The sequence below is a fragment of the Urocampus carinirostris genome, chromosome 9 (assembly GCF_059441175.1).
Source record: "Urocampus carinirostris isolate Australia breed hairy pipefish chromosome 9, RoL_Ucar_1.0, whole genome shotgun sequence".
Lineage (NCBI taxonomy): Eukaryota > Metazoa > Chordata > Actinopteri > Syngnathiformes > Syngnathidae > Urocampus > Urocampus carinirostris.
The window spans coordinates 38119915-38142650 of NC_142357.1; the positions used below are offsets into that span (position 1 = coordinate 38119915).

The following is a 22736-nucleotide window of genomic DNA, read 5'->3' on the forward strand; positions in this document are numbered from 1 at the left end:
GGCCTTGACAGCGTCACGTCAACCAACTTCATTGTTCCTAATTTGTGCGCCCCTTGCTCGGCACTCGACAGTACACCTTAAAATGCGCAAATCGAAATGAAAATAATCCAACACGCTTTTCTTCTATTGTAGTCCGGAAATACTGGGTAGAATGACCGCAATGGCAGAGGTTCGTTTCGAAACCAGACGCCAATTGGTCCTGTTCATTTCAGTACCGCCCCTATAATAGCGAAGAGGCGATGACGTCTTGCTAATTTTGTTTAAAAATATACAAACAGCGCCACCACACGATTTTTATGAACACTATTAGTGAGAAAAGCATACCTTACTCTAATCATTGTTTATATTTCTGTATTGTTAATAACCACAGTTGTAGTTGTATTTCTTAATTTTCTTTGTTCTTGTTTTTTTTCCAGGTTCTTAGTTCGATTTTTTGTGCCTTACTTTGTTTCCTTGCGTAGTATGAAGTGCTAAACAAAAAGAAGAATGCTTGAAAAATTTAGAAAATATATGTATTTCAACCTCTAAGGGCAGAGTAATGATTTTTGTTTTGTTTAAAATCTTTATGCTTGTTCTTATCACAATTACTAGAATTAGAATAAGAGTTAGAATAAAAATTGTAGTTACATAGTTAGCATTGTTTACAGCAAGATAAAATTTGGCACTCCAGGATAAGCATGTAAAAAACTTAGAAGAAAAATAAGATAAAAAGAATGTTAGCATAAAATGTATGAAAGAAACACAAATGAATCGAACTTTTGTTTAAAGATTTTACAACAAGCTTTGTAAAATTGCATGATGGATCCAAACGTCAAGAGAATGTTTGTAATGCTTGAGTTATTGAAATATTCGGACTTATTATACCTGAATAGCAACCTTGTATTCCATTGTAACAAATACCGGTGTGACATAATGTATAAATGCAATACAGTTGAAGAGACGCTTATAATTGACCGAATACAAAAGTTAAAGTCCTGCTAAACTGCAATAAAGCTAAAAATGTCTTCTGCTTTCAGGTCTAGTCAATTTATGGGTTTTTTTTGCAAACCCTAAAGAGCATCACCTAATCTAAAACCCGCACGAGGGCAAGGAAAAGCTGGTATGTCACCAACTTCTGTCGCTATTGCAAAACTACAAATAATTAGAGCAACTAACCTTCTTCCTAAATCGTACAAAGAGAAGAACAGCTACACTGAATAAAACATGTCCGCACACCCCTGTTCAAGACTACCTTTTAAAGAATTTCAACAGCCAAATATTGACACACTCATACCTGCAAGGTGGAAGGAGCAGAGCCACTTGTCTCGGAGACTCCTGTGCTCCTGGGAATGCTGGACACGATGTACCTGGATCCCTTCGGCACGGGCTGGCGGACAACCAGCTTGCCTTTGCGGGTCTCAGCCAAAAAGAGACTGTACCAGTAGGCGTCGTTGGACACCAGAGTGGAATCGGCGACAGTAGAGTTCCTCTCACTGAGTACGCTGTTCCGGCAGGGAGGAACCGCTTTGCTGGGCGAGACCTTCTGACACTTAAGCACGATTGTGACTAAGATAGTGATGAGCAACAGGAAGGACACCGAGCCCAGACCGATGACCAGATACAGGTTGAGGTCGGAGAAGATGTCATATTCCAGAGGCACCTCCGTCATGTCTGAGTAGGCCTTGACAGCAGTCTCCACTGTCACCAGCGTGATGGTGACCGTGGCCGACAGAGCCGGCTCCCCGTTGTCTTTGGCCACCACAACCAGCCTCTGGTGGCGCGAGTCCTTGTAGCTGAACATCCTCATGGTGCGGATCTCTCCGTTGTACTGGTCAAGACTGAACAAGGAGGCGTCGCTCACCTGCAGGAACTGGTAGGTGACGCGGGAATTGTGCACCGAATCCACATCCAAGGCAATCACCTTGGCCACCAGGGAGCCTTTGTCAGTGGACCTGGGGATCTTCTCTTCCACCACCGATCCATGGGCCCTCCATGGGGACACGATCACCGGAGCGTTATCGTTCTGGTCCACCACTATGATGCGGACTGTCACGTTGCTGCTGAGCACTGGAGTACCCGAGTCCCGGGCCTCTATGTGAAACATGAAGTCCTTCTCCATCTCATAGTCAAAGGTCTTGAGTGCATATAGGTTCCCGTTCTCAGGGTTGATGGAGAACAACATGGACATGGAGGTGTTGGCAATCTCCTTCTCCAGGATGAAGTATACTAGGTACTGGTTTTCGTGAAGGTCAGGATCGAAGGCGCTGAGGGAGCTCAGCAGGGCGCCTGGGGCGTTATTTTCCATCACTCGTATGGTGTAGAAGGACTGAGGGAACTTTGGGACATTGTCATTCACATCCAACAGCTGCAAAGTCATTGTTACATTGTCACTTAGAGGAGGGGAGCCTCTGTCCGTGACAGTGAAGGTGATATCATATTCTGAAACTTTCTCCCGGTCCAACGGCTCCGAAACGACTAGCTCGTAAAAGTCATGAGAGGACTCAATGAGTTTGAAAGGCATATTATTTGGAATATGAAGATCCACCACGCCATTGTTTCCCGAGTCCTTGTCGCTCACGCTGACAACAGCTATCACCGTGTCCACATCGATTATTTCGCTGACGGGACTTTGGAAAGACTTGATGGAAATTTCCGGATGGTTGTCATTCATGTCCTCAATTTGAAATGTAATTGTGCATTGTCCTGACAAACTGTTGACTCCGTTGTCTGATGCTATCACTTCCAAATTATAAATCTTGAAATCTTCATAATTCAGCATTCCCTTAACTGTAATCTCGCCAGTAGAAGGATGTAAATTAAATGTTTCTTGTGTTTTTTCCGGGGTGTATAAACTGTATGAATAAGTCAAATGAGAATTTGATCCCTCATCCAAATCAGTAGCATTTAAATCAATCACAGTGCTTCCAATTGGAATATTCTCCATTATCTTAACGCTATAAGTAGACTTATCAAACAAAGGAGGGTTATCATTTGTGTCTAACACCTGGACGATAATTTTAGCAGTCCCAGAACGTGGAGGTTTTCCTCCATCCACTGCAGTTAGCATTAAATTGTGCATTTGAAGCTGCTCTCGGTCCAAAGCCTCCTTCAATATCAATTCTGCAAATTTCGACCCATCCCTTCCGGTCTGAACTTCGATTCCAAAATGTTCACTTTCACTCAGATGATATGTTTCGACTGTGTTACTTCCAACATCCGGGTCCACTGCGTTGCTAAGGGAGAATCGCTCCCCTTTTGGAGTCGATTCAGAGATATCCAAATTGATTGTGCCCCTCCTAAATTGAGGGGCGTTGTCGTTAATGTCCATTATTTCGACCTCAATGTTGAATATACGGACTGGATTTTCTAAAATCACCTCCAATTTTAAATAACAAGATGTCCATTTAGTTGTGCAAATATGTTCCCTGTCAATCTTCTCCAAAACATATAGCTCACCAGTCTCCTTATTCACATCCAAATATCTCTTATTTGCAAGAATATCCAGACGCATTTTCCTCTTGCTCAATGTTTTAACATCCAAACCCAAATCATTGGCAATGTTGGCAACAACCGATCCTTCCTTCATTTCTTCGGGAATAGAATAATGCGTCACTGAAGCTGACACACAGTGAACAAAGGAAAAGAGCACAGCGAGCAGCACGTACCTCTCAAAAAGACGCATGGGTACGACGCACCACATTGTTGATCGTGAATTCATTTCTTTTTAGATCAATGCTGTAATATCATTGACGGATTAGAAGTACAATAATCTGCATGGAGATTATTGGTTATTTCCTGTTCAGATGGGTGACTGGAGTGTAGAATAACCCCCCTGCATCCGATGAGAACGCATCACAATGATTGCGTCAAACGCTTTTTTATTTGTCGAACAGCGCGCCCTACTGGTTACATATTGCTCAAGCAAAGTAAATGTAAAACTGTTCTTAATACTTAGTGAGTTTAATGAATTGCTTTGAATCGTAATGAAGATCCAACGTCATTTATAAATGTATTGTTATTTATGTTATTGGTAAAAAAAAAAAAATTGAAGATCAGTTTAAGTACAGTTGGATGACCAGAAATAAAATACCAAACTTTTAATGAGTTGCTTATACCTGCAAAGTGGAAGGAGCAGAGCCGCTGGTCTCAGAGACGCCGGTGCTCCTGGGAATGCTGGACACAATGTACCTGGATCCCTTGGGCACGGGCTGGCGGACCACCAGCTTTCCTTTGCGAGTCTCTGCCAGGAAGAGACTGTACCAGTAGGCATCATTGGACACCAGAGTGGAATCTGCAATGGTGGAATTCCTTTCGCTGAGCACGCTGTTCCTGCAGGGGGGAGCCGCTTTGCTGGGCGAGACCTTCTGACACTTGAGGACGATGGTGACCAAGATGGTGATAAGCAGCAGGAAAGACACCGAGCCCAGGCCGATGACCAGATATAGGTTGATGTCAGAGAAGATGTCGTATTCCAGAGGCACCTCCGTCATGTCTGAGTAGGCCTTCACGGCAGTCTCCACCGTCACCAGTGTGATGGTGACCGTGGCCGACAGAGCCGGCTCCCCGTTGTCTTTGGCCACCACAACCAGCCTCTGGTGGCGCGAGTCCTTGTAGCTAAACATCCTCATGGTGCGGATCTCTCCGTTGTACTGGTCAAGACTGAACAAAGAGGCATCGCTCACCTGCAGGAACTGGTAGGTGACGCGGGAATTGTGCACCGAATCCACATCCAAAGCAATCACCTTGGAAACCAGGGAGCCTTTGTCGGTGGACCTGGGGATCTTTTCTTCCACTACCGATCCATGGGCCCTCCACGGTGACACAATCACCGGAGCGTTATCATTCTGATCAACCACAATGATGTGAACTGTCACGTTGCTGCTGAGCGCTGGAGAGCCTGAGTCTCGGGCCTCGATGTGGAACATGAAGTCCTTCTCCATCTCGTAGTCGAAGGTCTTGAGTGCATAGAGGTTCCCGTTCTCAGGATTGATAGAGAACAACATGGACATTGAAGTGTTGGCAATCTCCTTTTCCAAAATGAAGTAAACTAGGTACTGATTTTCATGAAGGTCGGGGTCAAAGGCACTGAGGGAACTGAGCAAGGCGCCGGGGGCATTATTTTCCATAACTCGTATGGTGTAAAATGACTGAGGGAACTTGGGAACGTTATCATTGACATCAAGCAGCTGCAAAGTCATTGTCTCATTGTCGCTTAGAGGAGGGGAGCCTCTGTCTGTGACTCTGAATGTGATGTCATACTCCGGTACTTTCTCTCGATCCAACAGTTCCGAAACAACCAATTTATAAAAGTTATCAGATGCTTCGATCAATTTGAAAGGCATATTATTTGGAATATGAAGATCCACCACACCGTTGTCCCCCGAGTCCTTGTCACTAATACTGACGACAGCTATTACTGTATCCACATTAATATTTTCACTGACGGGAGTTTGGAAAGATTTGATGGAAATTTCCGGATGGTTGTCATTCATGTCCTCAATTAGAATTTTAATTGTGCATTGTCCTGATAAACTATTTACTCCATTGTCTGCTGCTATCACTTCCATGTCATAAATCTTGAAATCTTCATAATTTAGCATTCCTTTAACTGTAATCTCGCCAGTAGAAGGATGTAAATTAAACGTTTCTTGTGTTTTCTCTGATGTGTATAAGCTATACGAATAAGTCAAATGAGAATTTGATCCCTCATCCAAGTCAGTAGCATTTAAATCAATCACAAGACTTCCTATTGGGATGTTTTCCATTAATCTAACACTATAAGTCGACTTATCAAACAAAGGCGGGTTGTCATTTGTGTCTAAAACATGCACAATAATACTGACAGTGCCTGAACGTGGAGGCACACCGCCATCTACTGCCGTAAGTACCAAATTGTGCACGGCTTGCCTCTCTCGATCCAATTCCTTATTTAAAATCAAATCTGCGAATTTGGATCCATCTCGACCAGTCTGTACCTCGATATTAAAATGCTCACTTTCACTCAGATGATATGTTTTAACCGAATTGCTTCCTACATCTGGGTCGAACGCGTTGCTTAAAGAGAATCTCTCTCCTGCTGATGTGGATTCGGAAAGATCCAAATGAATGGCGTCTCGTCGGAAATGCGGGGCGTTGTCATTCATGTCGATGATTTCTAACTCGATGTTGAAAATCCGTAGGGGGTTTTCGAGCGTCACCTCCAGTTTAAGATAGCAAGATGTCGTTTTACTGTTGCAAATGTGTTCCCTGTCAATTTTCTCCCTGATGTATAACTCCCCAGTCTCTTTGTTCACATCCAGATATTTTTTGTTAGCGATTATATCAACACGCATCTTTCTTCTAATCAAAGTTGCAACATCCAAGCCGAGATCGTTTGCAAGGTTTGCAACCACTGATCCTTCTTTCAGCTCCTCGGTGATGGAATAATGCGTCACGGAAGCCCAAACGTCAACCGCGCACAGCAGCAGGATGAGGTGCAAGTACCTTTTGTGTGGCCTCATTGTCTCAAACATGTCCTTTTCGGTCGATTTGCAGTGAAGGGAATGAAATGGGTTTGCTCCTATTCCTCGAGATTTGCCACAAAGCTCAGGAAAAAATAGAGTAATCCGATGAAGACTTCATTAAACGTGTGATTTTAAGGGGGTTTCAGCACCAATGAGCTGTTCCCCACCCTCTCTTCCTCACTTTGGGGTAGATCACCCCCTCCTCTGTCGCTGTATGTTTGGAACATTAGAGCTGAACAGCGCCACCCGCTGTTTGCCACAAAGTGAATGGTCCAATTGCAACAAAACAAAATAGGTTTTAATTGTGAACACGAGATTGTTGCAGGGTCGACGTTCCCAAAAATATCCTCGATAGACAAGTGAAGTACAAACCTTTTATTTATTTTTTTTAAAATCACTTTACAAATACTATAATATATACTAAAACTAAACAGTAAAGTATTTTTTAGATATTTTTTCCATCATGGTAATGTCTAATTTGTATTCCTGATCATAAATTACCCCCCCCCCCCCAAAAAAAAGGGGGGGGGGGGTATGTATCAATAACTTGACCAGATGTTTTATTTTCATATAAACACCTAGTGTCGATACTTTCTAGCACAATAATGATGTATATCAACATTTATCAAATTTCCATTGCTTGTTTTGACATTACATTTGAAGGGTTTTGTTTCTGACCTCATATTTAAATTTGTTAAAACATTTATTATGAGTAAAAATAATAAAACGAGAAAACTTGCTCCTCACACTTCCTCTGAGATTTTTACTCCTTTTGTGATCTCACTTAAAACTAAAACTTTGTGGCTAAGAATAGAAAAATGTGAAAAATTACCTCAGGGACGTGTCTCCTATAAACTTTAACTTCAACCCGTCATCCTAGGTTAGAGATTGATCAACATATCTCAGAACACTATCAGCTGCTTTTTACCAAGTCTGGAGAACATTGCAGAAGTAATAAAGGACAATTCTCAACCTGTTCACCTGCTGCCTTTTGGCAGACGCTACAGGTCCCTTAAACCACAGAGACAGTTTCTTCTCCGGAGCCATAACCACCCTAAACTAGCACACAAAACGGAAAAAAAAATCTTGCCCATGCTTGGAAAAATGTATACTCATATTTCTTTCTTTTTGTGTATGCACAAAGTTTTAGCTTGTCATTGCACTATATTGTGATGTGCTTACAGTTTAGGCTAACTTAAACCTCAGGTGATAATCTCCCATCAACCCAACAGTTGTTTTTTATGTTTTCTTTTGAGTTTTTTTTTTAAATGTTTATCTTTGAGTGCCACATGTAATCGAGTTGTAAACAATGTGTACTACAGTTGTGATCATAGCATTAAATATAATTATATTTTATCATTTTTTTCAGGGCATAAATCTTTTCTATTGATAATTGTTACACCAGGGCTGGAAATTTGGAGAGAAAAAACTGAGCACTGGAGAACCCGAGTAGTAGAAAAAATTGCAATACTAAAATTATACTAGTAATACTTGTAGGAGTATTTTTATAGTTCTAGTGGCAGTAGTTGTTGTACAAGTAGACGTTGTAGCAGTAGGACAAAACTGTAATGATGAGTCGTACTAGTTGTAATTGTAGTGGTAGGCGCAATTGTGAATAAACTGGCTAGGAAAGCGAGCTCTGTTGTGGGCAAAGAGCTGGACAGCCTAACAACAGTAGCTGAGAGACGAGCACTGAAAAAGCTGAGGTCAATCATGGACAATCCATCGCATCCACTACACAGCATTATCTCCAGACAGAAGAGCAGTTTCAGCGACAGACTGCTGTCACTGTCTTGTACTACGGACAGACTGAAGAGATCATTTCTTCCTCATGCCATGAGGCTCTTTAACTCCACCCGGCAGAGTAAAGGCCCACATTAAACCACACCACCTACATTGGATATTACCGAATCTTACTGCAATATGTATTCTGTGTAGCACTATTTAGTTACTCTACATAACACGCTACAGTGGGCATTTGCACGTCACACTGGGTATTTGTATATTGTATTCTTTTGGCTTTATTATTGTACTGTTCTCAGCTCAGGGATGCTGCTGGAAATGTGAATTTCCCTTAGGGGATGAATAAAGTATCTATCTATCTATCTATCTATCTACTGGTAGGACTTCTATTAGTGGTAATTATAGTGGTTCTAGTGGTTGTTGAACTGTAGTTCAGTAGTGGTATTTGTAGTAGTATGAGTAGTTGTTGTCACTTCAGTGGCAGTAGTCGTTGTAGTTCAAGTCCTGGTTGTAGTAGTAAGAAAAATATGTGATAGAAACTGGTATCAGTAGTGCTGTAGTGGTTGTAGTTGATAGTAGTAGTTGTAAATCAAGCAGTAGTCTCGATAGTATAAGACATTTTATTCATTAGTCATGCTAGTAGTATTTGTAGTGGTAATAGTAGTAGGCATAGTTGTAGTTTAATTATTAGTTGGAGTAAGAAAATGTTTAATTATAAGTCGTACTAGTAAGACAAGTGGTTAAAGTGGTAGTAGTTGTTCTAGCTAAAGTAGTACTTTAAGTAGCAGGAGAAATTATTATAGTAAGTAGTAGTAATAGCACTGTAGTGGTTGTCGATGTAGTAGTTGTAGTTGGGGTAAAGATTTCGGGAGTCCATGTAGTCGTGGTAGTTTCAGTAGTAGGATTAGTTGTTGTGATAGTAAATGTACAGTATTCGTAGCCTGTAGAAACTATAGTAGTAGTAGTAGTAGTAGTAGTAGTAGTAGTAGTAGTCGTAGTAGTGTTAGTAGTGGTAGTAGTGGTAAAAGTAAACTACAGCTCACATGTACAGCATGAAAGAGAGAACAATTAACTCACAAAGAAACAATATCTAAAAATGACCAATGATTGCTGGCATGGCGTCTACTGAAACACTAAAAAGTGTGAAAGAAACTATACAGATTTAGAGGAAGGCCTAGTGTTATCAGCATGTTAAAATAAAAAAAATATATTACCTGCAAGGTGGAAGGAGCAGAGCCACTTGTCTCTGAGACTCCTGTGCTCCTGGGAATGCTGGACACGATGTACCTGGATCCCTTGGGTACGGGCTGGCGAACCACAAGCTTGCCTTTGCGTGTCTCGGCCAGAAAGAGACTGTACCAGTAGGCGTCGTTGGACACCAAAGTGGAATCGGCAATGGTGGAATTCCTTTCGCTGAGCACGCTGTTCCTACAGGGAGGAACCGCTTTGCTGGGCGAGACCTTCTGACACTTTAGTACGATGGTGACCAAGATGGTAATAAGCAGCAGGAAAAACACCGAGCCTAGGCCGATGCCCAGGCATAGGTTGATGTCGGAGAAGATGTCGTATTCCAGAGGCACCTCCGTCATGTCTGAGTAGGCCTTGAGGGCAGTCTCAACTGTCACCAGCGTGATGGTGACCGTGGCCGACAGAGCCGGCTCCCCGTTGTCTTTGGCCACCACAACCAGCCTCTGGTGGCGCGAGTCCTTGTAGCTGAACATCCTCATGGTGCGGATCTCTCCGTTGTACTGGTCCAGACTGAACAAGGAGGTGTCGCTTATCTGCAGGAACTGATAGGTGATGCGGGAATTGTGCACCGAATCCACATCCAAGGCAATCACCTTGGAAACCAGGGAGCCTTTGTCGGTGGACCGGGGGATTCTTTCCTCCACCACCGATCCATGGGCCCTCCACGGTGACACGATCACCGGAGCGTTATCATTCTGATCAACCACAATGATGTGAACTGTCACATTGCTGAAGAGCGCTGGAGAGCCTGAGTCTCGGGCCTCGATGTGGAACATGAAGTCCTTCTCCATCTCGTAGTCGAAGGTCTTGAGTGCGTAGAGGTTCCCGTTCTCAGGGTTGATAGAGAACAACATGGACATTGAAGTGTTGGCAATCTCCTTTTCCAAAATGAAGTAAACCAGGTACTGGTTTTCATGGAGGTCGGGGTCAAAGGCACTGAGGGAACTGAGCAAGGCGCCGGGGGCGTTATTTTCCATAACTCGTATGGTGTAAAATGACTGAGGGAACTTAGGAACATTATCATTGACATCAAGCAGCTGCAAAGTCATTGTCTCATTGTCGCTTAGAGGAGGGGAGCCTCTGTCTGTGACTCTGAATGTGATGTCATACTCCGGTACTTTCTCTCGATCCAACAGTTCCGAAACAACCAATTTATAAAGGTTATCAGATGCTTCGATCAATTTGAAAGGCATATTATTTGGAATATGAAGATCCACCACACCGTTGTCCCCCGAGTCCTTGTCACTAATACTGACGACAGCTATTACTGTATCCACATTAATATTTTCACTGACGGGAGTTTGGAAAGATTTGATGGAAATTTCCGGATGGTTGTCATTCATATCCTCAATTAGAATTTTAATTGTGCATTGTCCTGATAAACTATTTACTCCGTTGTCTGCTGCTATCACTTCCATGTCATAAATCTTGAAATCCTCATAATTTAACATTCCTTTAACAGTAATTTCCCCAGTGGAAGGATTCAAATTAAACGTTTCTTGTGTTTTCTCTGATGTATATAAACTATACGAATAAGTCAAATGAGAATTTGATCCCTCATCCAAGTCAGTAGCATTTAAATCAATCACAAGACTGCCAATTGGGATATTTTCCATTAATTTAACACTATAAGTCGACTTATCAAACAAAGGCGGGTTGTCATTTGTGTCTAAAACATGCACAATAATACTGACAGTGCCTGAACGTGGAGGCACACCGCCATCTACTGCCGTAAGTACCAAATTGTGCAAGGCTTGCCTCTCTCGGTCCAAATCCTTTTTTAAAATCAAATCTGCGAATTTGGATCCGTCTCGACCAGTCTGAACCTCGATGTTGAAATGCTCACTTTCACTCAGATGGTATGTTTTCACTGAATTGCTCCCTACATCTGGGTCGACTGCATTGCTTAAAGAAAATCTCTCTCCTGCTGATGTGGATTCGGAAAGATCCAAATGAATGGCGTCTCGTCGGAAATGTGGGGCGTTGTCGTTCATGTCGATGATTTCTAACTCGATGTTGAAAATCCGCAAGGGATTTTCTAGCGTCACTTCCAGTTTTAGATAACATGAAGAGGTCGATTTAGTCGTGCAAACGTGTTCCCTGTCGATCTTCTCCACGATATACAATTCGCCTGTCTCTTTGTTCACATCAAGATATTTTTTATTGGCGATGATATCAACGCGCATTTTTCTTCGAATCAAAGTTGCAACATCCAAGCCGAGATCGTTTGCAAGGTTTGCAACTACTGATCCTTCTTTCAGCTCCTCAGGGATGGAATAATGCGTCACGGAAGCCCAAACGTCAACCGCGCAGATCAGCACGATGAGGTGCACGTACCTTTTGTGGGGCCTCATTGTCTCAAAAAGGTCGATTTGCAGTGAAGGATATGGGAGAGTTTGACTCCTATTGCTTAAGATGGTTCTCCAAGCTCAGGGAAAAAATGGAGTGATCCGATGACATTTTTAAAAACTGCCTGCTTTTTGCAAGTTGATTCCCGTCGATTTGGGCGTGGACCAAGGAGCTGCCCTCCTCCCTTTCTTCTCTTCTTTGGGGTGGACCACCGCCTCCTTCCTCTTATGTTTTGGAACATTAAGGCTGAACAGCACCACCCATTGCCACGACGTAAAAGGTGGATGGGTGAGCAGGCGGATCCCTTCACCACGAATCTCGTAGTGTCACCATTTCATGTGGTGTGTCTTGGGCAAGTGCAGCCTGGTGGCACCCATCCCTCTCCAGGGCAACAAATGTTTCCACCCGCTCTTGAACCGGGGACCTTACGCGTGTTATTCAAATGGGCTTAACACTGCACTAACATGTTACAATTGCAAAAAAATGAAATGGACTTGTATTGTGAACCCTTGTTTATCATTGGGTTACGTTCCAAAAAGATGGATAGACAAATCCGTGAAGTCAAAATCTTTGTTTATTTTTAAAATTATTTTACAACTACTTTATTACACACCGAAATCAAAGAGCAAAACTATTTTTTACAGATTTGTTTCTAATGTTTTACACATTGTAATTTCTAATTTGTATTCCCTGATTATAACACAATGACAACAGGGGCTTTGTGTAGTTGACAAAATGTTATATTGTGATATAGATATGTAGTGTGCCTTGCCACTGGCAGGCAACCAGTTTAGGGTGTCTAGATGGGATGGGCTCCAGCATTCCCGCGTCCCTACTGAGGATAAGCGGTGCAGATAATAGATATAGATAGGGTTGATACTCTGTAAAACAATGATGATGTATATTAATATATATGAATATTATTATATTGATGATTGTTAGAACTTGGCTGAACATTTGGAGGGGAAAAACGTGGAAAAAACAAAAATCCATTAGGAGAAGAAATTGTAAAAATAAAGTTATGCTAGAAGTACTTGTTGGAGTAATTGTTGTAGTTCTAGTGGCAGTAGTTGTTGTGGCTCAAGTAGTAGTTGTAGCAGTAGGAGAAAGTGTAATCATGAGGTATACTAGTTGTAATTGTTCTGGTAGTAGTTGTCCTACTTTACGTAGTAGTTGTAGTGGTAGGTGAAATTGTAAACGTAAGTCATATTGGTGGGACTTATAGTGATAGTAGTTATAGTGGTAGTAGTAATTGTAGTTCTAGTAGTAGTTGTAGTAATAGGAAAACAATGTAATTGTAAGTTGTACCAGTAGGACAGTAGTGGTTGTAGTTCCAGTGATAGTAGTTGTTGTCGTTCAACCAGTAGTCATCATAGTAAAATACATTTTATCTATAAGTCATGCTAGTAGTACTTGTAGTGGTTATAGAAGCAGAAGTCGTTGTAGTTCAAGTAGTAGTTGGAGTAGGAATATTTCTAATAATAAGTCATGCTAGTAGAACTAGTGGTTATAGTGGTAGTTGTTGTTCTAGTTCATGTAGTAGTTTAAGTAGCAGGAGACATTATCGCAGTGAGTTTTACAAATAGTATTGTAGTGGTTGTCAGTGTAGTCATTGTAGTTTTTGTACTTTGGGTAAAAAATTCGGTTGTCCAAATAGTCGTGGTCGTTTCATGACTAGGATTAGTTGTTTTTAGAGTAGTATTCATAGCCTGCAGAAACTAGAGTTGTAGTTGTTGTAGTAGTGGCAAAAGTATTAGTAGTGGTAGTGGTAGTGGTAGTTGTAGTAGTAGTAGAAGTAGTAGTAGTGGTAGTAGTAGTAGTAGTAAAAGTAGTAAAATTAGTTGTAGTAGAGTGGTAAATTACAGTTCACATGTACAGTACGAAAAAGACAACTATTCACTCACAATGAAACAATCTTTAAAAACAACCAATGATCGCTGGCATGGCGTCTACTGAAACACTAAAAAGTGTTAAAGAAACTATACAGATTTAGAGGAAGACCTCATGTTATCAGCATCTTGAAATAGGAAAATATGTTACCTGCAAGGTGGATGGAGCAGAGCCACTTGTCTCGGAGACTCCTGTGCTCCTGGGAATGCTGGACACGATGTACCTGGATCCCTTGGGTACGGGCTGGCGAACCACAAGCTTGCCTTTGCGTGTCTCCGCCAGAAAGAGACTGTACCAGTAGGCGTCGTTGGACACCAGAGTGGAATCTGCGATGGTGGAGTTCCTCTCGCTGAGCACGCTGTTTCTGCAGGGGGGAGCCACTTTGCTAGGCGAGACCTTCTGACACTTTAGTACGATGGTGACCAAGATGGTGATAAGCAGCAGGAATGACACCGAGCCCAGACCTATGACCAGATATAGGTTGAGGTCGGAGAAGATGTCGTATTCCAGAGGCACCTCCGTCATGTCTGAGTAGGCCTTGACGGCAGTCTCTACCGTCACCAGTGTGATGGTGACCGTGGCCGACAGAGCCGGCTCCCCGTTGTCTTTGGCCACCACCACCAGCCTCTGGTGGCGCGAGTCCTTGTAGCTGAACATCCTCATGGTGCGGATCTCTCCGTTGTACTGGTCCAGACTGAACAAGGAGGTGTCGCTTATCTGCAGGAACTGATAGGTGATGCGGGAATTGTGCACAGAGTCTACGTCCAAAGCGATCACCTTGGAAACCAGGGAGCCTTTGTCAGTGGATCTGGGAATCTTCTCCTCCACGACAGATCCGTGGGCCCTCCATGGTGACACGATCACTGGGGCGTTGTCATTCTGGTCCACCACCGTGATGTGGACCGTCACGTTGCTGCTGAGTGCCGGAGAACCTGAGTCCCGGGCCTCGATGTGGAACAGAAAGTCCTTTTCAATCTCATAGTCAAATGTTTTGAGTGCGTAGAGGTTCCCGTTCTCAGGGTTGATTGAAAACAGCATTGACATTGAAGTGTTGGCAATCTTCCTCTCCAGGATGAAGTACACAAGGTACTGGTTCTCGTGGAGGTCAGGGTCAATGGCACTGAGGGAGCCCAATAAAGCACCTGGGAGGTTATTTTCCATCACACGTATGGAATAAAAGGACTGAGGGAACTTTGGTGCATTGTCATTCACATCCAGGAGATGCACAGTCACTGTTTCATTATCAGATAATTGCGGTGTTCCTGAATCCCTCACTACCAGTGTGATGTCATAATCAGGGACTAATTCCCTGTCCAAAGGTTCGGACACTACCAGCTTGTAGTGCATAGGTCTTTCTGATGACTTGTTTAGAACAAATGGGATTTGGTTTCCGATAAATAAGTGAACTTTGCCGTTGTCCCCTGTATCCCTGTCACTGATCGCCACCAGGGCAATGACGGTCCCCACTGGCACGTCCTCACTTAAGGTGTTTTTCACAGATTGGAGCGTAATTGCCGGGTAATTATCATTCATATCTGTGATGTGGACAACCACTTTACACTGGCCTATGAGGGGGTACACTCCCTTGTCCCTGGCCTCAATGTGCATCTCATAAAACTTCATATCTTCATAGTCCATTGTCCCTTTCACTGTCACCTCCCCCGTTTTGGGGTTAATCCCAAACACATCTTGTGTTTTCTCCGCCGTGTAAAGAGTAAAGGAGTACACTAGTTCAGAATTTGGACCTTCATCCAGATCCGTGGCATTTAGCATGATGACTCTTGTTCCAACTGGGGAGTTTTCTGTCATATTCACGGTGTAAATCTGCTTTTCAAACCGAGGCGGGTTGTCGTTGGCGTCCTGCACCCTCACCACAATATTGGCCGTGCCCGAGCGCACCGGATTACCGCTGTCTTCCGCGGTTAAGATTAAATTGTGGACTGCCGTGTCTTCTCGGTCCAAAGATCTAGTTAAAACTAAATCAACGTATTGAGTTCCATCGGCCCCCGTTTGTATTTCGATGGCGAAATGCTGACTGGGGCTGAGCTTGTAGGTTTTGACGGTGTTAATGCCCACGTCTGGGTCCACCGCATTGGGGAGGGAGAACCTCTCCCCTGGTGTGGCAGATTCGGACACATCTAGTTCTACTCGACCTCTTCGAAAATGTGGCGCGTTGTCGTTGATATCGGTTATTTCAAATTCAATATTAAACATCCGTAAAGGGCTTTGGATTATGACATCAAGCTTGAGAAGACAAGAGACGGTTTTGGAAGGACAGAGATATTCCCTGTCCATTGTCTCCACGATAAACAAATCTCCCGTTTTCTTATTGACGTCCAAAAATTTTTTGTTGTGAAAAATATCAAGCTTTACCTCCCTTTGGGCCAATCCTCCGGGTTCCAGTCCCAGATCAGCCGCGAGGTTGGCCACAACTGAGCCGGTCTCCATTTCCTCAGGAATTGAGTAACGAGTCACAGACAAAGCAAACGGCCATGATGAGAATAGGACAAAGAACCAAGTCCAAAAATCCGTTTTTTGTCCCATTTCACGCATGATTGTAGACAGATTGAGGAATATTCCTTTAAAGCAAAAATAAAATATGAAAATACATATCAAGGAGAAGCTCAGATGATTCGAGAAGAAAACATCAGACGTGAAAAGAAAAACGTCTCCACCCGCTTGGGTGCGCCCAGATTGATATGAGGAGCAGTTGACCCCCAGTGAAGGGTAAAAGCGTCACCAAGTGGTTCAAATGATGCATTGCAGCGGTTCAGAATTCATGGCAGTTCATATTTTAATTTATAGATAGATAGATAGATAGATAGATACTTTGTTCATCCCCGAAGGGAAATTCACATTTCCAGCAGCATCCCTGAGCTGAGAACAATCGAGAATCTTAAGAGCCATGGATTTAGATTTACTTCCAAAATCAAATATTGTATCAAATTATTTGAAACCCCTTACGATTTAATTTTAAGGTCATTCTTTTCTATGAAAAGATAACTAACTAATATTATTTATCTTTAAGAAGATATTTCTTAAGTACTTTGGCCATTACACACACAAAAATACAAATACAAAAATAGAAAAAAAAATGTTTACCCTATATTTATTCATTTATTCATCTGTCATAATTTATTTATTATTTTGGAGTATCTGGCATAGGTACAGTCGTATGCAAAGGTTTGGGCACCCCTTCCTTTCCTTTATAAATCATTGGTTGTTCGGATCAGCAATTTCAGTTAAATATATCATATAGCAGACAAACACAGAAATATCTGAGAAGTGAAATGAAGTTGATAGGATTTACAGAAAATGTGCAATAATTGCTTTAACAATAGTGGGCAGGTGCATACATTTAGGCACTCGGACAGAAAAATTACGTCAATATTTAGTAGATCCTCATTTTGCAGAAATAACAGCCTCTAAACGCTTCCTATAGCTTCCAATGAGGGTCTGGATTCTGGTTGAAGGTATTTTTGACCATTCTTCTTTACAAAACATCTCCACTTCAGTCAGGTTTGACGGTTTTTGACCATGGACAGCCCGCTTTAAATCATACCACAGATTTTCAATAATATTCAGGTCTGTGGACTGATGTGGCCATTCCAGAACATTGTACTTGTTTCTCTGCATGAATGCCTTAGTAGAATTTGAGCAGTGTTTGGGGTCGTTGTCTTATTGAAGTATCCAGCCCCGGCGAAACTTCAGCTTTGTCACTGATTCTAGAACGTTGTTCGCAAGAATCTGCTGATACTGACCGGAATCCATGCAACCTTCAACTTTACCGAGATTGCCAGTACCTGCACAGGCCAAACAGTCCCACAGCATGATGGAACCACCACCAAATTTTACTGTTGATAGCAAGTGTTTGTCTTGGAATGCTATGCTCTTCTTCTGTCATGCATACCGCCCCTTGTTATCTCCAAATAATTCAATTTTAGTTTTATCAATCCACAGCACCTTATTCCAAAATTAAGATGGCTTGTCCAAATGTGCTTTAGCATTCCTTGAGTGACTCTGTTTGTGGTATTTGCGCAGAAAAGGCTTTTGCCGCATTAGTCTCCCATACAGCATCTCCTTGTGCAAAGTGCGATGAATAGTTGAACAATTCGCTGTGACACCATCTGCAGCAAGATCATGTTGTAGGTCTTTGGAGCTGGTCTGTGAGTTGAGTTTGACTGTTCTCACCATCCTTCGCCTCTGCTTATCCGAGATTTTTCTTGGCCTGCCACTCCGGGCGTTAACTAGAACTGTTACTGTGAGCTTCCATTTCCTCACTAGGTTCCTCACAGCTGAAACTGACAGCTGAAATCTCTCAGCTAGATTTTTGTATCCTTCCCCTAAACCATGATGTGGAACAATCTTAGTTTTCAGGTCATTTGACAGTTGCTTTGAGGGTCCCATGTTGCCACTCTTTAGAGAAAGTGCAAAGAGGAGAACAACTTGTAAATGGCCGCCTTAAATACCCTTTCTCATAATTGGCATTGCCTGTGTATGTAGGTCAAGGTTCAATGAGCTTACCAAACAAATTTTGTCTTCCAATAATTAGTGCTAAAGGTATTCAAATCAATAAAACAACAAGGGTGCCCAAATTTATGCACATGCCTACTTTTGTTTAAGTAATTTTGCACACTTTCTGTTAATCCTATGAACTTCATTTCACTTATCAGATATCACTGTGTTTGTCTGCTATATGATATATTTAACTGAAATTGCTGATCCGAACAACCAATGAATTATAAAGGAAAATCTTGAAAATGATCAGGGGTGCCCAAACCTTTGCATACGACTGTATCAACGTCTACTCTACTCAAGAGTTGAGTATTGGTAATAAGTTAAATAACTATCACCAGAAGGAGTTGAAGGTCTAAATGTCCTATGATATTATGTCCATACAAGGCATATTTTCAATTTAAATGCAGTACAATACGTAAATAAAGGATGCATACAAATATTTTATTCCATTAAACTTTTATGCATTTATAATTATTTTTATAAACATAACAAGCAGCAAAATAAATTGCAAGTAATATATTATTTTTTGTAATAATTATTGTTTTTATAAACACAATAAGCAAAATGAATAGGTTAAATGATTGTACATTTTTTCTACTTTCGTAAAACACAATAATATTGCATTATGTTGAATTATAATATTAATACTTATTTTTTATAACATTTGCAAGAATAATTAAAGTTAAAAACATATATTTTGTTTTACATCAAATTATTGTACATTGTTAATTATTTTCATAAAAACATCTATAAGAAAAAACAATTACAATTTTATTACATTTATGTGTTGTAGGAATTACTATCAATAGCCAAACATAAATAAAACAATAAAAAATACTTTAAATTATCGTTCATTTTAATTATGTTCATTAAATACAATAATCAAAACTAAATAATATTTTTTTAAAGTAATTATACACTTTCATATCATTTTCATGAATAAATAAATGATTTAATAGTATTTTTTTTATATTTACTACGCTGAAAATGTTTAATATTTTCATAAAACACAATAAGTAAAATATTGGAAAATTATTTATATTACATTAATTACACACGTTGTATTATTTTAATAGAACACATTAAGCAAAAACTAAACAAATAGTATTTTTATGACGTCTGTTATTTTTTATTTTAATAAAATACAATCTGCAAAAAATAAACGAATAGCATTTTTACTACATCTATTTATTGTACATTTTTTATTATTTTCATAGAATACGACAAGCAAAATAAGTCCTTTTCATTAAATCATTATATTGTTTTCAATTTAATTTAGGAATACAAAAAGCAAAAAGCATCAACCTAATTTTTTTTATTACATATATTATAATACATGCTCTCTTATTTTCCTAAATAAACAAAAAAAGAATAAAATTATGTTATTATATGTTTCTATTTTTTATTATTTTCACAAAATATAATCAGCCATAGTTATTTTTATTACAGTATATATTGTGATGCCTTTTTGTGAAGTTGAAATTGATAGTTTTCTGCCTTTGTTTAAATAACAGTACAACATTTATAATTGTTTTGCATATTTAATACGTTGCATAAAATGGACAACAATGACTTATGAACATCAATCATTAAACCCTTTTGATGAATCAGCATTTACTTTTATTTGCAAATGTACAACCATAACATTAATTCAGGAATCTTACTCAACGATGCCCTCTGCTGGATGCACCCTCTTCTCTTCTATTTTTAATGATATACAGTACTGTATTTAACTGGGTTACTTTTTGTTTTTAGTCTTATAGATGCAAATTTATCAACCTAAGATTTAAGTAACAATGTTTTAAATAGTCCTCTCTATATATTTTAGTATGGTAAGTGTAATACTTTTATTGTACTTTTTTGTTACAGACCTAATTGGCAGTGAATTATTTATTTTTTTGTGTTTTGTTTTCAATGTATTTTGTTTCTTTAGTCATTTCTATTTTTTGGAAATATTTTTAAATTTATCATTTGTTTTGTTTGGTTTTGATATACACTGAAGATGAACTGGAGGAACTTCAGATGGCCCTCTTTCCGAACATATACGCCCTCTGGTGGACTAAAGAAACACTGCAGCACGTGTCAAGATGATGTCGACAACAATGGAAATCTTTCTACTCCGCAATTACGTCATCATATTTACCTTGAATGACATCTAGATTAGGTTAGAGGAGGTGAAGATTTTTTTTTACTAGGGATGCACCATAACTGTTTTTGCTGCTACTAACAATCGTGCTTCTGGTGACACACAATTAACTTTTTGGAATGCATCCTACATCTAGAGAAATATTGAATTATTTTTAAACGTGTTTATTCTTGCTTAAAATAGTATTCCACAGCTTCTGTAAACAATTTTGTCTTTGGGGAAAAATGCAATTGATTTTGTCAGTCATCAGTCAAGTAACAAACATTCATCCGTATGAATAGGCTGGTGTCAGCACATTTTGTTTGTTTATAGATAGATAAAAATGATAGATAGATAGATAGATAGATAGATAGATAGATAGAAGGATGGATAGATAGATAGATAGATAGATAGATAGATGATATAAGATGGAAAATTTCATGCATAGAGAAAAATATCTAATAAGTTCACCCTTAATATAAAGTATTTACATTACATCTGAAATAGAACAATCCACAACCGGGGTATTGCACTTGAATCAGGATATTGCATTTAAAAACTGTCAACGTGACCACTAAAAATGGTGCATCAAGTGACTATTTTTCGGTTGTTTATTTCTTCAGTTTGGCCGATAACTGCGAGGTCATTTTTGGTTCGACAACTATCATCCCGCTAAATACCATTCATCTTGAAATTCTAAAGGTGAAAGCTCCAGTTGCTTCACATCCCACCTGACCTATAAAGTATCACCTCACAGAAGATGCCCCTCCTTCTCCCTTCAGGGTCCCCACTGGACCCCCTTCCCCTTATTAACGAGGTTATTCTCAGTCTTGGTGCGACGACCTAATTAAAACCCGGCCGGTCGCCATCTGTAATCTGCAAAACAATTTCCTAGAGAATTAGCAAGGAAAAGGGCACGCTGGAAAAAGAAAAAAAGAAGATGTGAGCCCCCAGCTCCCATGCAGGTGTGGCATTTGAAGTGTGTGTGCGCTCTTAATTAAAGTGATATTTTCCGAGAGAGGAGTTTTTGTTTGCTGAGCAAATGAAGCTCACGTAGACGTCCTCTGCGGGCAAAGGGAATGGAAGTTGTGCAATTAGCATATGTTAGCATTTTACTAAGTTTATTCATGGTAGGTGGAAAACGGCTTAGCCAGGCGAAAAGGATTGCCGCAGTCTTTTTAAGCTTTGAAAATAATTGGCTGGTGTGAATTTGAACAAAACCTAGAGCCTCTGTGTCTATTTGAGACCACTAAATGGCACTGTATTGTCTAATGCGAACAAAAAACAGTGCCAAGAGCACAGCGTAGCAGCAAGTTGGCAGACAAACCTCAAACTCTCAACCTAGGATTTTTTATAACAATTCAAATTGTTATGATAGTTCAAGTATTTTTTTCTTAGTATTCAACTCAATGATTTTTTTAATGAATGAACGTTTTTTGTGTCATGATTACCGATGTGAATCACCAGTGCCTGCTAATTTGGGGTCAATCGCTGCGGGTTCTGATTGGCTCCTTGTCACTATTTGAAGCCAGTTCTCTCAGGCCCCTGTTGTCAGTCCGTCAGCGAACCTCAGTGTAAACTAGGCAAGCCTTTTTCGACCCTGACTCCCACCTCTCCCGTTTTTGTTCCCGTCTGTTTTCGGCTACGACCCGTTTTGATCCTGACCACATCCGCTCTCCCGTCCCGGCTTACGACCTCTTTTTGTCCCCGACTACTTCTACTCTACCGTTCTGGCTTATGACTCGTCTCCGACCCCGGTTACCGACTTGTTTTTCCGTCCCTGACACTGCAATCGCTCGCTACGGAAGATCCACTTCCGTGTTTGGATCCCAATCAGAGTACGAGAGTGTCTTGCTTTCCACGCCCAGCGAAACACCGGATCGTGGGTGCAGTCTTTCTTCTTCCCTTCAATCACACCTGTGAGAAACGTAACTCATTTGGGTCCTGTTTCCAATCTGGTCATGACATTTTTGTACCTCTAAGAGACGCTAAATATTAACCACTGTCTCTTTAAAGCAGGGGTCTCAAACTCTGGTCATTTTCAGCCCCTGGGAAGTTACGTAGAGGGCCCTGCCAAGTCAAGTGAAGTCATGTTTATTTGTTTGGCTCTTAATTACAAGGAGTCTCAAAGTGCTGCACGGACCACAGATTATTGCAAACTACAGACTATTTCTACACTATCCCCTCATCTAAAACCTACATGAGGGTAAAGGAAAACTCAAAACCTAAACATGAAGTACCAGTAAATGAAGAACCCCTGAGGAGGGACCTTAGTATGAAATTTTAAAGTAAAATTAATTGATTCTCATATTATTCTTCTAGAAAATATACTTACATACATATTTGCCATTTTATTGTTGTATTCTTTTATTAGTGGCTTC

General features: G+C 40.7%; 3 protein-coding genes and 1 pseudogene across 3 annotated transcripts; all 4 read right to left on the reverse strand.

The window, feature by feature from the left end:
* Positions 1-1267: 1267 nt before the first annotated feature.
* On the reverse strand, positions 1268-2650 carry LOC148360224 (protocadherin gamma-A9-like). The gene has a single exon (XM_088343860.1). The coding sequence runs from the start codon at positions 2648-2650 to the stop codon at positions 1268-1270; it is 1383 nt and encodes a 460-aa protein (XP_088199986.1).
* Positions 2651-4088: 1438 nt separating this feature from the next.
* On the reverse strand, positions 4089-5471 carry LOC148360225 (protocadherin gamma-B7-like). Its single transcript, XM_088343861.1, has one exon. It carries the CDS (start codon positions 5469-5471, stop codon positions 4089-4091), a length of 1383 nt encoding a protein of 460 aa, XP_088199987.1.
* Positions 5472-7310: 1839 nt separating this feature from the next.
* Positions 7311-11827, reverse strand: LOC148360226 (protocadherin gamma-B7-like). The gene is made up of 4 exons (XM_088343862.1): positions 11232-11827; positions 9440-10763; positions 7464-7541; positions 7311-7358 (listed from the first exon to the last, which is right to left on the reverse strand). Exons 1-4 carry the CDS (start codon positions 11825-11827, stop codon positions 7311-7313), a joined length of 2046 nt encoding a protein of 681 aa, XP_088199988.1.
* Positions 11828-13225: 1398 nt separating this feature from the next.
* Positions 13226-16160, reverse strand: LOC148360227 (protocadherin alpha-C2 pseudogene; annotated as a pseudogene).
* Positions 16161-22736: the final 6576 nt, after the last annotated feature.

Excerpts from the sequence above, each read along its gene's own strand:
- LOC148360224 (XM_088343860.1), bottom strand. The coding sequence starts at position 2,650 with ATGAATGACAACCATCCGGAAATTTCCATCAAGTCTTTCCAAAGTCCC.
- LOC148360225 (XM_088343861.1), bottom strand. The coding sequence starts at position 5,471 with ATGAATGACAACCATCCGGAAATTTCCATCAAATCTTTCCAAACTCCC.
- LOC148360226 (XM_088343862.1), bottom strand. The coding sequence starts at position 11,827 with ATGAGGCCCCACAAAAGGTACGTGCACCTCATCGTGCTGATCTGCGCG. Across the intron at positions 10,764-11,231 it reads AAGGATTTGGACCGAGAGAG|TGAAAATATTAATGTGGATA; the intron begins GCAAGCCTTGCA and ends AACTCCCGTCAG. Across the intron at positions 7,542-9,439 it reads CTGCTCCTTCCACCTTGCAG|TTTAGGGTGGTTATGGCTCC; the intron begins GTAATATATTTT and ends TTTGTGTGCTAG.